Source organism: Triticum aestivum, chromosome 3D, assembly GCF_018294505.1.
Source record: "Triticum aestivum cultivar Chinese Spring chromosome 3D, IWGSC CS RefSeq v2.1, whole genome shotgun sequence".
Lineage (NCBI taxonomy): Eukaryota > Viridiplantae > Streptophyta > Magnoliopsida > Poales > Poaceae > Triticum > Triticum aestivum.
Window position 1 is genome coordinate 61,700,041 of NC_057802.1, and position 12,416 is coordinate 61,712,456.

Sequence of the window (12,416 nt, forward strand, 5' to 3'; positions counted from 1 at the left end):
GAGCAAAATCTAAAAAAATCGTTTTTGTCGAGGAAAAAACGTGCATGTGCCGATGTGCGGCTTCCCGCGTCGGGCCGGGCTCGACCGACCCGGCTCGGTTTGGCGCGTGATGAGTAGTAGAGGAGGAGTTCGGCGCCCATGGCGAGCGGTTGGTCGCAGTGCGCAGTCCGGCCCCACGGCCCGTCCACGTCCAATCTCCCCGGCTGCCACCCCGGCCCCACGTGCGCGCCCAGCGCACGGCGGGATCGCCTGCGGCTGGGCTGGCTAATAAAAGCCAACCCCCACCGAGGCCAACGGCTCGGAGCGGCGCCAGCCAACGACAGCGTGTACGACGCTCGCTCGCTCGCACGCGCACAGACAGACAGAAGCGTCCGGCCGGCCGACCGACGCTTGAGGGAGGTGGAGGGCGGCGGCATGGTGGTCAGGCGGTCGCCGGCGCGGCGGCGGGGCGTGCGGGTCGGCCCGACCAAGCTCGAGGGCCTGCCGGCCGCGTGGTCGGCCCCCGCCGTGGCCGCCGTCAAGGTCAAGTGGCCCGGCGCCGGCGGGGCGCTCTCGCAGATGCTCACGGGCCGGCGCGGCGGCCGCGGGGTCACCGCCGTCGAGCCCGTCGGCGGCGACGGCGCCGTCCGCTGGGACGCCGCCGCCGACGCCAACCGCTTCCGCGTCGACGTCGAGCCCGGCGCCAGCCCGCGCGGCGGGGGCGGCGCCGGCCGGCCGGAGCGCGGCGTCTTCTTCTCCGTCCTATACGTGAGTGCTCCCCGCCGCTGCCACTCCGTTTCCTCCTTGATTTTTACTCCATCAGATCAATCGCCTAGCTTAGTTTAACAGTCCTCTAATACTACAATCTCTCCGTTTCCTTTCCAAAGCCGCACTTTTTCCTGCACATTTCTCATACCAACACACGATTTCCTCCGATTCTACAAACAACACAGGATTGACGATTTCTACCTCTGCGACAGATTTACCACTACGATAATTACTATAACTCTGTTATCAACAGCAGACAAACAAACAAACGAACATGGTTTGTTTAAGGTGTGGTCTAATTAACTTTACTTTATGCTCTGTCATAAACAAGCACGCTTTACCAATGTGTCCAAATCTTGCAATCCTAAAAATTACACGCATTATTTTTCCTCAATGATAGCGTTGATGATGTATTACCATTACGACGGGGCAAGCCTAATGCGCGGACAGCATTTCTTGTGAACCGCAAGCCTCTGTGACGACGACCGTAGTTTACAACGCCTCAGGGTCAATACAAACCTTTTTGCCAAGTACGTAGCGGTCAGGAAATTCAGCATTTGTGGGAGAGAAGTCAATGGCTGCGTTAACCACACGCATGGCTCCAAAAATCCACATCATAATCTAGTAGAGTAGTAGTGCTGGGCTGAACAGGAAGCGTTCTCCTCTCTTCTTTTTTACTTCCCTGTCGGGCGAGCGATTTCGTCAAAAAAGGCATGATAATAATGCCACCACGAGGTTTGAAACTGTGAAACGAAACGAAGCACCGGGTGGGACGGGGCCACGTACGTCGGGCGCTCCTATTGGCCAGGCAATTATGTTTGACTTTTGGTTAGGCTTTTGTGTTTAGGTAGCATAGCATGATCTATGACATGAGATGTTGAGTCATGACATTTATGCTTGAGTGTTATGTTTTAACAGTACTTACCGGAAATCGCTTTCGTGTACGTTAAAGATGCATTTGGTTGATGGTTGGGTGCTGCGTTGTGTTGTGTATCTTTCGGCGTTGATGTGTGCGTGCCTGGATGGTTGGTTGGTTTCAATGTGGTGTCACCTTTTTGTTCCGTTCCGGTTAATCGGTTGTTGGCTAAACTTGTGCATCACAAAAAAGGTTATAACAGTAATTAGGCAATCTCCATTAACTGTACTATATTACAAGGACATGTTCTTGAAGTGAAAATGTTGGGACTTTCAGCTCCAATGGAACACAACAAAAACACCAAATTAGGAAACCAAAAGCATATTCTAGGATCATCACAAAGTTGGAAACTTCATTTTAAAGCAAAAAACGCAGAGGAAGCTTGAGGAGTGCAAGTAGTAATAACTTGGGCAGGGAATTGTTGTTCCTTGAGGGATGATCAACCTTTTGCCAGCCATTTGAGGATAATCAATCCATCAATCATGAAACTTACGGCGGAATCAAGGGCACAGAATCAAGGCATCTCTGCTTTCTTTAGGGGCCGTATTATTCTCTTTGTGTATGCGTGGGCTTTTGGTCATGGGAGCTGGCAAATCTCTAAGTAGAATAGCTTGGTGTTGTGGTGCAGGGATTCCAAGAACAAGGGAGGGGCAAGGACCTGGTGAGGCTGGACGAGATCGGGACAGCCATGATCAGCCTGGAGGAGTGCTGCTGGGAGATGCAGCTGCAGCAGCAGAAAGTTGGGGCTCCTCTGCAGCAGCTGGTGGTTGTCCCCATCAGGGTCAGGAAGGACGGGTGGGCAAGCGATGCCATGCTCTATGTAAGCAACCAAACATATACATCCTCTCTCTCTCCTTTGATTACATCGCACACACATCCTCTCCAATTGCCGGCCAATTATTTACGAGTTTGTATTAGTTTAGGTTTCAGTATTTGTCATGCTGGTTCATGGTTCCGATCTTGGGTAGGAGTCCCAATCCTACTGTGCTCCCGTGTGTTCTGGCTTGTATATGTACGTCAATGGAGCTATGATTTCTGACTTGTATCGAACGACAGGTGAACGTGGAGCTGGTGGACCTGAGCACGCCGGCGGAGGTGGAGAGGAGCGTCTCGTTCAGGGAGAAGCCGAGGGCGAACCCCACGCCGGTCCCGACGATGAGGGAGATCCACAGGGGCTCGACGTACCACGAGGTTCTTGACCTGAAGCAGCTGCTCGACCTCGCCGAGAAGCAGGGCAGGGTGGCGGTGTACCGGAACAAGCGCAACTCGGACACCAGCAGCGTCAGCAGTGGCGGCGGCATGAGCAGCAGCAGCAGCACCGTCAGCCTGAGCAGCGCCAGCACCAGCACCAGCGGCGGCGCCAGCCCGGAGCCCGGGTCCACGTCCAAGCGCCGGTTCCTGCCGTGGCGGCGGCGGAGCCGGGAGTCGCTCTCCCAGGAAATGCCCATCAAATGCATGGGAGACGATGATGTCTGGGAGACGCGCGAGTTCACGAGCAGGGACTCGGAGACGAGGCTCCGGACGCCGGTCTTCTTCGCGTCCATCGACCAGCGCGACGACAGCGCCGGCGGCGAGAGCGCGTGCACGGCGCTGGTGGCCGTGCTGGCGGCGGCGCTCCACGCCAACCACCCGCTGATGCCGACCCGGGCGGAGCTGGACGCGCTCATCCGGGACGGCTCGTCCGAGTGGAGGCGGCTCTGCGACGACGAGGCGCACATGGCGCAGTTCCCCAACCGGCACTTCGACCTGGAGACGGTGCTGGCGGCGCGGACGCGGCCCATCGCCGTGGAGCACGACAGGGCCTTCGTCGGCTTCTTCCAGCCGGAGAGCTTCGCGTCGCTGTCGGGCGCCATGTCGTTCGACGACATCTGGCGCGAGATCAGCGCCGGCGAGCGCGCCCCGGGCGAGGCCGACGTGTACATCGTCAGCTGGAACGACCACTTCTTCGTGCTCAAGGCCGAGAGCGACTGCTACCACGTCGTCGACACGCTCGGCGAGAGGCTCTTCGAGGGCTGCGACAAGGCCTACATGCTCAGGTTCGACGCCACGTCGGAGATGCGCGCCCTGCCGTCGCCGGACTCGTCACCGTCGTCGGGGCCGGAGGAGGAGGTGGTGGTCGCCACCGGCAAGGAGTGCTGCGGGGAGTTCATCAAGAGGTTCCTGGCCGCCATCCCGCTGAGGGAGGAGCTGCACATCGAGCAGAGCGGGTGCGCCGACGCCGGCGCGCCCCACCGGCGGCTGCAGATTGAGTTCCACTTCACCGTGCTGCAGCAGCAGCAAGATGGAGGGAGATGACAGGCGGGTGTGCTTGCTGCCTGACTGCGCTGCCGCGCTAACATGATCAATGTACATTCATATACAGCACAGATGAATAGAAACATGAATGACAGCATTACTGTTACCAGTTGCAGGATTTTTGGATAGTAGTGAGTGTAATAGGCACAGGGAATACAGAATATGTTTCTATATATACAGTGAATTAGGCAGACAGAGATTGTAAAATATACACCGAGTTTCTTGAGTGTTTGGGTAGGCACAGTGAGTCCTTGAGTTTTCTTATGTAATTTCAGTACACATACACTGAGATGCATTAGTGCAACAAATTCTCAGTCGAGACAGCGGACTAGGATTTAGCAAAACCGTTATAACAAAATTCAGCCGTCCGATTTTGTATTGAGGTAAAAAAAAAACAGGGAATACAGGTATCTCTTATTGTTCCTGTGAGTAATGAACTGTTCAGGTCTGCAAGCCAAGCAGACCTAACCTGAAGGGTTTATTCTATACACAGAGATTACAAGCGAGCTGGACAATTGGTCCAGCAACACATCTATGCTACGTTTTCTAGTCAAAACGCTGCATTTCTAAGCTAATGTCTGCAGGGCAGAGAGTTGAGCTTACTCCAGATGCCCTGATTTGCCGTCACAAGTCTTGGTAGAATCACCCAGGATCACCGAGGGCCTTTTGAACCCAAGGGCCGCGCCGGAGGGACCCTGGGTATCCCCTCCCGCGGCTGGGACTACATTGCCAGAGCTGCATTGCCAGATGTTGTTGGCACAAGGGCTAGTATCTGGCTCTTGACAACAGCGATGTAGCTCTCTATCTCGCTGTAGATCGCGAGGTTCTCTGGACAGCTTGGGCGCAGCATCAAAAAAGCACGCTCCAGCACACCTGCTATCTTGGCAGGCGGGTGCCGATGCTCGCTCAGGTCCTGCGCGTAATTGGACAAGGACGATGAAGCGAGATATAAACTATAGTAACCATAGATCATATGGTAGAAGATGGGATCTGTGGACATTTTACCTTGATTGCAATAACTGTAGCAACACAGTTCTCTATCAGGGTGGATGGAAGCTGGGCATCATCAAGAGTAGACTCAGATTCCAGGCTTATACATGGTGTTGCTTCTTCCCCAGATTCATTACCATTTCCATAGCTTGCCTAAGCAACAGAAATCAACGACATATTGAGTTGAAAAATACAATGATACCGTGGCTGCACAGAAGGTGAGAGTTGCCAGAAGGACTTGAACTTACCTGCATGACTTCACCAACCATCTGTTTGGCTTGTTTAAGCGATTTCTGGACAAATGCAGTAACATGAGAATCCAGTTCATCACTCTGACCACTGTTGTTGTTTGAGCGACCCCTTGATTGTAAACTGTCGGCGGCGGACTGAAGTGGGTGGAATGGTGGCAGTGTAGATCTACAAATGGTGGTACTCTTGCTGGGTAGCAGTTCACCGCCCACAGAAGATGAAGCCTGTCGATAAATAGATTAATCAGAACTAGCCCTGAAGTACTACTACAATCACAAGTAATTGGATTTTATAGAACAGTTTGAGGACCAAGCAGTATTTGATGTCCATGATCATAAATATTACCCCCTTCCCAAATTGCTTGTCTTGGATTTATCTAGATATATCTAGACAAATCTAAGACAAGTAATTCAGGACGGAAGGAGTATATATTAGCTTTAACTTACATATAAGCACTGCATATTCAACTTTGACTAATAACTACGCTCCTTAGAAAATATAAATTTGGACAGAATAAAACCTTATGCTGTTCATCTGATGTTACCTGTCGACTACTGGACGACTCAGGTACGGAAATGTCATTCATGATATTACCCCAGCTCTCCTTTGAAGTAAGCTCCGGAATGTGCTCAAAATCCGGTTTGCGGTGTGCATTATTTGAGAGGGAGCTCCTCTTCTTGAGATCGTCAGGCAGATTATCCAACCAGTTTACAGGCATACAATCAGTGTCCTGGAAAAGAATAAGTTCAGTTATGCATTTCTGGGTATAAAAATATATCATTCACCTTGAGATTCTTGAATGACAACATCAAGGAAGTACATGTGCTTCTCATGATAGGAATATAACTAATAGGAATACATAGCAAAAGTGCACAAATGGTTGCATGCCAAATTACAAAAAAGTAATTGGTATGTATTAAAACCACATCTACTGAAGGCTGTCGCCAAATTAGTACTTTTCAATGGAAGGCTAATCATGTTTACAGACTAGGAAAACCACATCTACTGAAGGCTGTCGCCAAATTAGTACTTTTCAATGGAAGGCTAATCATGTTTACAGACTAGGCTTAACATGGTCATAGTCCTTGTATGTCAAGGACCAAAAGCTTCAGCCCACATTGGAAGGGTAATCATGTTTATAGACTAGGAAAGCTTATTCTTCCTTTCTACAGTGCAAAACTAATAGCTGACCTCTTCTGCCACATAGATAGACGGCATACTTAATTTCTAAATGTCTAATTGCCTACAAAATGTAACAAGTATAATGATAATTGTTGAAGAAAATAAAAATAACAAATACATACCTTAATTATATCAACACCTAGATCAGGGCTATCAAACTGGACCTTGTAACAATCCCGCTCCATGATTACCACTTTACCATCAGCAAGTTCTCTGGTACTCGGGTGACGAACAATGACATGCTGGCCAACTGAAAAAGGCCGAGCTAGGTCTGTTGGTAGAGAATCCCGCAAACCATCACTTAGTTCGGCATAGTATTTCCTAACGTTTTGTCGATAATCCTCAAGTTTTTCCTTTTCTACTGCCAGGAAATGATTGGAAAAGCGACGGGGCTTGCCGAGAGAACTGCAGATAAAAAAAATCTTTCAACATATATGAAAACAGACAAAGAAACAATGCTACAACTTCCAGGGTTTGCAAGTTAATACCTTCGGATTGTGCTCCACTCAGATCGAGTGAGCCTTGAAAGATGGCTCAATTTTGCAAAATTTAAGTAGTTCACAAATTCATTATTCATAAACCATGGATAATCAACTGCGCTGTAGAACCACTCGTATGTACACCATCTACGAAGTGATTCAGATGACAAGCAATGCAGCAATTTCTTTGCCTGAAAATAATGAACACTTGCGAGTTAGGAGACATGTCTCACATAATAATATATAAATCTGCAGGAATGATAAATTAAAAATGTACCTGTAAATTATCGGCACCTTCATTGCAAAACACATAGTTTCTTTTGCATTGTACTTTGGATTTTCTTTTGCTCTTCCTTGACATACTTATTTGAGGGTCAATTTCCATCGGTGCATCAGGGGATACTTCAGCACAAATATTTGCAGTTGATTCAGGTATATCTATTGCTTCTTTCTCAAAGTCAGAATTCAAGGAGGGCTGCTCCGTGGTATCAAGCTGACATGCTTGTGGTATAACTGAAGTATTACCAGAACTGATTTGTTCTTCAGCCAGCACCTGTGGGAAGAGTGACAAAATGGAACTGCCATTAGACTAACTGGGGTGATAGTGAAAAGAACACATATATGTTTACGGTTGTTTAAGGTCCACTTCAAAGGAATAACCACAAGGAAATAGTGGGAAAATTGATAACAAATGGACGCCCAATTGGAAACCCATAAGGGATGACATCCCATGAATAACAAGCATAAAATTTTATGAATGTATTGATCAATTGCATAATAAAGTTGAAATACAAGAATGGTAAGCATCTAATTGAAGAATCAAAACATCTTTCAAACTGTAAATGCCGACAGCATGAAGACAAGTACAACTGCTAGAAGCTGCCACAGAAGACAGCTAGCTCAAATTAGGAAAATCAATGAATTGACTTAATTCTATGTTTTGTTACTTCTGTATGAGTCAGAAAGGGACCTTCTAAAATTTGGATTCACAGCATGCATACAACATAGTTAAATATTCACAATATCTTACCTCTTCATCTGGTAACTTCTTTCTCCTTTTTTTCCTTTCCGCTGAAGCACTGGAATCACTATCTTGCTTCGTTTGTTTAGATTGATAGACAGGAGAAAGCCCTTCCTCCTGTGTGTTAGATGATGCAGAAATTCTCTTTCCACATGTACCTGGATCATTAGATGGAAAAGGGGAAGGATAGGCCATTAACAACATTCCTGAGATAATGTAGTTGGAAAGATGAATTGGGAGAAATTTGGCGAACCTGAAGGACTATTAATCTTGGCCTGTGACGTTTCATTGGGCACAGTCACCAGACTCTCCAACACGTCTAAGACCATCATCTCCTCTGAAAAAAACAGTAGTCAGAATGTTACACTGCTGATAATTATTAGTAGTACTAAGCATTGCTAATGAGGGTTAATCGCATGTGACCAGGAAGCTATGCTGAAAAGCAATTAGGCAGCAGCAAAATTAAGTTGTTGCCCATTTAGACTGTGTTTCCATGGCCAGCCCATGGCTCTTTGGTTCGGACAATAAGCTAGAGTGGTTGCCATACTATTTTGTTTGGTTTCTATGCATCTGAACTGGCAGTTTTGAGTCTCCATCTCCAAATAAGTACACATAAGTCAGACCATTTTATGCATCATTTCAGAAATGTATCATATCATAGTATTCACGACTCACATGACACATGATTGCTAATTCCAGAAAGAAGCTCTCTGTTTGTTGCCAATGACAAGGCAGAGCAACAATTTGTTTCAAAGAATACCTGGAGAAAATAACCGACTAAGTCTCTCATAATCAGATAAGTTATGCCCTTCTTTTTCAGCCACCATCGTGGTACCAGGCTCAACTTTGCTGGTCTGGCCTTCGTCCATGCTTTGCTGAATTCTTCTCTTCTTCAAATTTAAATGTTGCTGGGACTGAGATATCTCAGTATCTTCAGTTCCTTTGATTTCCAAGAAAGTCTGGCCCTGAACAACCTTTGCTTCAGTGATTCCTGAACTTCCATCAGGAGAGCTTCCATCATTATTTATCTCCTCATTAGCCTTGTTTGTAGCATTGATGCCCAAAGGAAGTAAAACTGGTACACGAGGAGTACGTTTCCGAACAGGATGTCTACTGATGTACCTGACAAGTTCTGAAAATAAAAAGAACATGAAACTATCAAAACTACGTTTAAGGGGAAACAAAAGGACATGGCATATTTGCCTTGCAATACTTGCCTCCATGGTATCTTTTCTTGAAAGAAGATGTAAAGCCAGCAATTCTCATTTCCTGATTTGTGAAGGCGTTGTGAGGGTTAGGTGCTGCATTCTCTTTTTGCCATGCAGCTTCTCCACGTCTCCGTCCCTTCCCAGATGATCTAACCATCTGATCAGTTTCTCTATGACTTGGAGATTCCTGCCAGTGGGAGAGTTTTATTAAGTTTTATGCTAGTCAAATTCAGAAGTAGGTCGAATTCCTTATAAAGTTCTATCATTCGCCTCGCTTTAACACTTATTTTCTGTGCTGTATTTCCTTCGCTAACCACATGTTTGATGGATAATCATCCATTTGTAGAAAATCATACTTCAGAGCCTACTAAGTGCAAAGCGCGGTTCAATGGATGCAATGTCAAAAGTCACTCCAGAAGTTAAGATTAGCACTCAAGGTTAGTAATAATCATCATCACTTTAAAACTTGTCTTACAGTCGCCACCTTTTGCACTTAGTTGACTGTACATTTCATTTTTAGTTAAATAGATATTGTAGAGCCCTCCTTACAGTATCATATCGGACTTACAGGCAACACTAGAACTGAACTATGAAGAACCAGAATAATTATATGGTACAAACATTCACATGTTATGGAACCAACCAAAAAGAGAAATAAAGTACAGGGATTTCACATAACCAGATACATAAGTAAACAGCAGTTCAAATATCCAACACAACTAAAACATCAAAATCTTACCAAAGCATTGTCATGACCAGCAGCCAATGCAATAAATCCCCTGGCAGTACCTTCACGCTCCGGAAGAGATAAGAAAGTCTACAACAAGAAACGTCAGTCTGTAACTATTTTATTAAGGTTAATTGATCAAATTAAATCATGCAAATTTAAACAATGATCATAGTGCAAAACATCACTGCAGGCTGAAATATATACTACAACCAAAATTTCAATAACCTCCAGATATTTAATAATGCCCTGTTCTCTGTAAGCAAATTATCGTCTTGGTTTGCTGAACCAAGAAACTGTAGAAGATGCATGATAATAGTCTCTGCAACTAGGACATTAATACATTAGAACAAATACTCACCCGATGCACATAGTAAAGAGCTTCTACAGTGTCTGCCGATTTGCTGCCAACTACTGCACTGATCTGAAAAGACTCAACAAACAGTTTTCTGTTATGCCTCAGAAGGTACTAGGGGAGAAGAAAATCAGAGAGATGGAAATATGAGATCCAAACTTTTTTCCAATTCTTTCCATGCCGCCGGTAGGCTTCATAAAAGTGCATCAGCTCATCCTTGCTCCAGTGGAGATCTAAGTCTGACCTCTTCCTCTTCTGAGAAATCTAACATTTGGGTGCAAGAGAAATAACAGGTGAATAACATATTATTTTAGAGTGAAGTGGTATCTTAAGAATGGGGAAATGTGGTGTACTCGTGCTACAACTACCAGTCATCGTAAATGAATCTATCATCAAGTCCTGCTATGTCTTACTTTAAGTTTCACATTGCTTGAACTAGTTGGATCCTCATGATGCTGTCGATCCTCGTGTCTTTTTATTGTGATCTTGTGGATTGTCCCAGAACCTTTTGCTGGACCCATTGAAATCGTCCTTGAATTGAGACCCGCCCAATATTGCTGCAAGCCAGAAAAGCAACCTCAGTATGCAGTAGTCTATAATGCATATACTTAATACCTATGCAGTTACACAGTAATCACTAGTCAGATTTGGGCAACGAGGTTATCAGCTTCAGGGAAGGAAACCATAATGAAGAGTTCAACCCAGACCTACTTAAGAACCGAAGCTGAAGAGGATTTCATTTAGAAAATCCACACTTCACAAGCTTTAATCAGGCAATCACAGAGACTTTGAATCTCCTAGCCATGTTACTACCCAAATTTACACAAATGTTCATGGAATCTACCCGGCTGTGCAAATTCTAAAGCGACAAAAGACCCAAAACTCAGAGAAGATCAAACCACTCACGCATCCAAATCCGCCAGAACTGAATTGTCTGACGAACTGTAAAAAAAAAGATGAATTTTGATGGCCTATAGCCAAAACCCTTGGCTGTCCAAAGCAATGTAAGAAAGAGCGAGTTAGATAAGATCCGCAAGTCGATAGCAGAATTAATCCATGACTGGAAACGAAGAAGAGAATTGCGAAAATAAATAAATTAGCAGATACTAATCGGAGAGGCAAGGGGAGACATGCGACAAAAATCCAAGCCAAAGTCGTAACAGCAGATAGCAGAAACGCAACCGAGGGAACATCTCATCAGAGATCGGGACGCACAAAAATCACGGATGAAATCCCCTCAGAACCTCAACAAACGAAACGACTTAGACCCATAAATCTCAGAGTTCCAAGCGCGCAGGCAAGCCTCGCAAGCAAATCTTCGACGGGAACTGGTTCTAGAAAATCCAAGCGGCCGAAGAACGCATCTGCTCATGGAGAAGAGACCATCTAAAACGTGCAAGCCACGGGGCCGCAAAATTCCCCATCGCATCTTCTCCGAGAGCAGCCCAGAAACGCCCCCACAAACCTCCCAGACGCGACCGAACCGCGGAGCGAGCGAGCGAGAGAGAGAGAGAGAGGGGAGAAATCCGCGTTGGATGGAGCGAAAACACGCAAGGAGATGACGAAGCGAGCAGCGAAAACAGCGCAAATTGCCCACAGAGTCGCCCCAAAACCCACCGCGGAAATCCCAGCCGGGGAGGCCTCGGCCGCCGGCGGGAAACCCATCTCGCCAGAGATTACGCGGACACCCCATGAAATTCCACCGGCCAATCCGCGGACGAAGCTCACCTGCCTCGGATCTGGGGGGAATCGGGCCCGGGCAGCGCCTCAGCGCAGCTCGGCGCCCCTGCACCGCGCGCGGGGACGACGGCCGACGCCTTGGACGGAGCTCCCCGCCTTCGCCGCGTCTGCCGGGAGGAGGACCCGCGCCGCCGCTAGGGTTCCCGGGGGTCCCCCGAGGCGGAGGCTGATCGGGGGCGAGGGTGGAGGAGGAGGCGGCGAGTGGGCGAGGTGGTCGGTTGTGTTTGCCTGCGGGAAGGCTTGGCTTGGCGGGCGCAGGATACAAGTAGAGGAGGAGGAGCCGAGCAGGGAAGGGAGGGGCCGGTGGGAGGGCGGATGTGCGAGGTGGGCGGGGATCCGGGGGGGTAAACGCAAGTTTGCCCGTTTGAAAATTAGGGTCTGGGACGGAAGTCTTGCTGTTTCAGTTTCGGGTGCGGCGTGGGCCTTGCTGGGCCGCCGTTTCGGCTTCGGTGGTGTTTGTTTGGTGGGGAGAAAGCAAAGCACATTGGCGATTGTGTGTGTGTTTTT

General features: G+C 47.6%; 2 protein-coding genes across 3 annotated transcripts; one reads left to right on the forward strand and one right to left on the reverse strand.

The window, feature by feature from the left end:
- Window positions 1-294: 294 nt before the first annotated feature.
- On the forward strand, window positions 295-4,184 carry LOC123077419 (uncharacterized). The gene is made up of 3 exons (XM_044499696.1): window positions 295-747; window positions 2,292-2,483; window positions 2,720-4,184. The coding sequence occupies exons 1-3, from the start codon at window positions 415-417 to the stop codon at window positions 3,956-3,958; spliced, it is 1,764 nt and encodes a 587-aa protein (XP_044355631.1). The 5' UTR covers window positions 295-414; the 3' UTR covers window positions 3,959-4,184.
- Window positions 4,185-4,308: 124 nt separating this feature from the next.
- LOC123077418 (protein ALWAYS EARLY 3) lies at window positions 4,309-12,156 on the reverse strand. Of its 2 annotated transcripts, none has more exons than XM_044499694.1 (16): window positions 11,898-12,156; window positions 10,583-10,726; window positions 10,329-10,433; window positions 10,176-10,238; window positions 9,827-9,904; window positions 9,097-9,274; window positions 8,640-9,011; window positions 8,133-8,216; window positions 7,889-8,037; window positions 7,136-7,411; window positions 6,868-7,049; window positions 6,502-6,784; window positions 5,742-5,927; window positions 5,197-5,421; window positions 4,964-5,101; window positions 4,309-4,871 (listed from the first exon to the last, which is right to left on the reverse strand). In XM_044499694.1, the coding sequence occupies exons 2-16, from the start codon at window positions 10,688-10,690 to the stop codon at window positions 4,680-4,682; spliced, it is 2,619 nt and encodes an 872-aa protein (XP_044355629.1). In that variant the 5' UTR covers window positions 10,691-10,726; window positions 11,898-12,156; the 3' UTR covers window positions 4,309-4,679. The 2 variants fall into 2 exon arrangements, with proteins under 2 accessions (XP_044355629.1, XP_044355630.1); XM_044499695.1 differs by having other exon boundaries at window positions 11,902-12,155.
- Window positions 12,157-12,416: the final 260 nt, after the last annotated feature.

What these genes read in the sequence shown, in the direction of transcription:
- LOC123077418 (XM_044499694.1), bottom strand. Translation starts at nt 10,690, where the DNA reads ATGGGTCCAGCAAAAGGTTCTGGGACAATCCACAAGATCACAATAAAA. An exon ending in CTGGTCATGACAATGCTTTG is followed by an intron (nt 9,275 to 9,826) that starts GTAAGATTTTGA and finishes TCCCACTGGCAG; the next exon opens with GAATCTCCAAGTCATAGAGA. An exon ending in AAGGTGCCGATAATTTACAG is followed by an intron (nt 7,050 to 7,135) that starts GTACATTTTTAA and finishes CATTATTTTCAG; the next exon opens with GCAAAGAAATTGCTGCATTG.
- LOC123077419 (XM_044499696.1), top strand. Translation starts at nt 415, where the DNA reads ATGGTGGTCAGGCGGTCGCCGGCGCGGCGGCGGGGCGTGCGGGTCGGC. An exon ending in TCTTCTTCTCCGTCCTATAC is followed by an intron (nt 748 to 2,291) that starts GTGAGTGCTCCC and finishes GTTGTGGTGCAG; the next exon opens with GGATTCCAAGAACAAGGGAG. An exon ending in CAAGCGATGCCATGCTCTAT is followed by an intron (nt 2,484 to 2,719) that starts GTAAGCAACCAA and finishes ATCGAACGACAG; the next exon opens with GTGAACGTGGAGCTGGTGGA.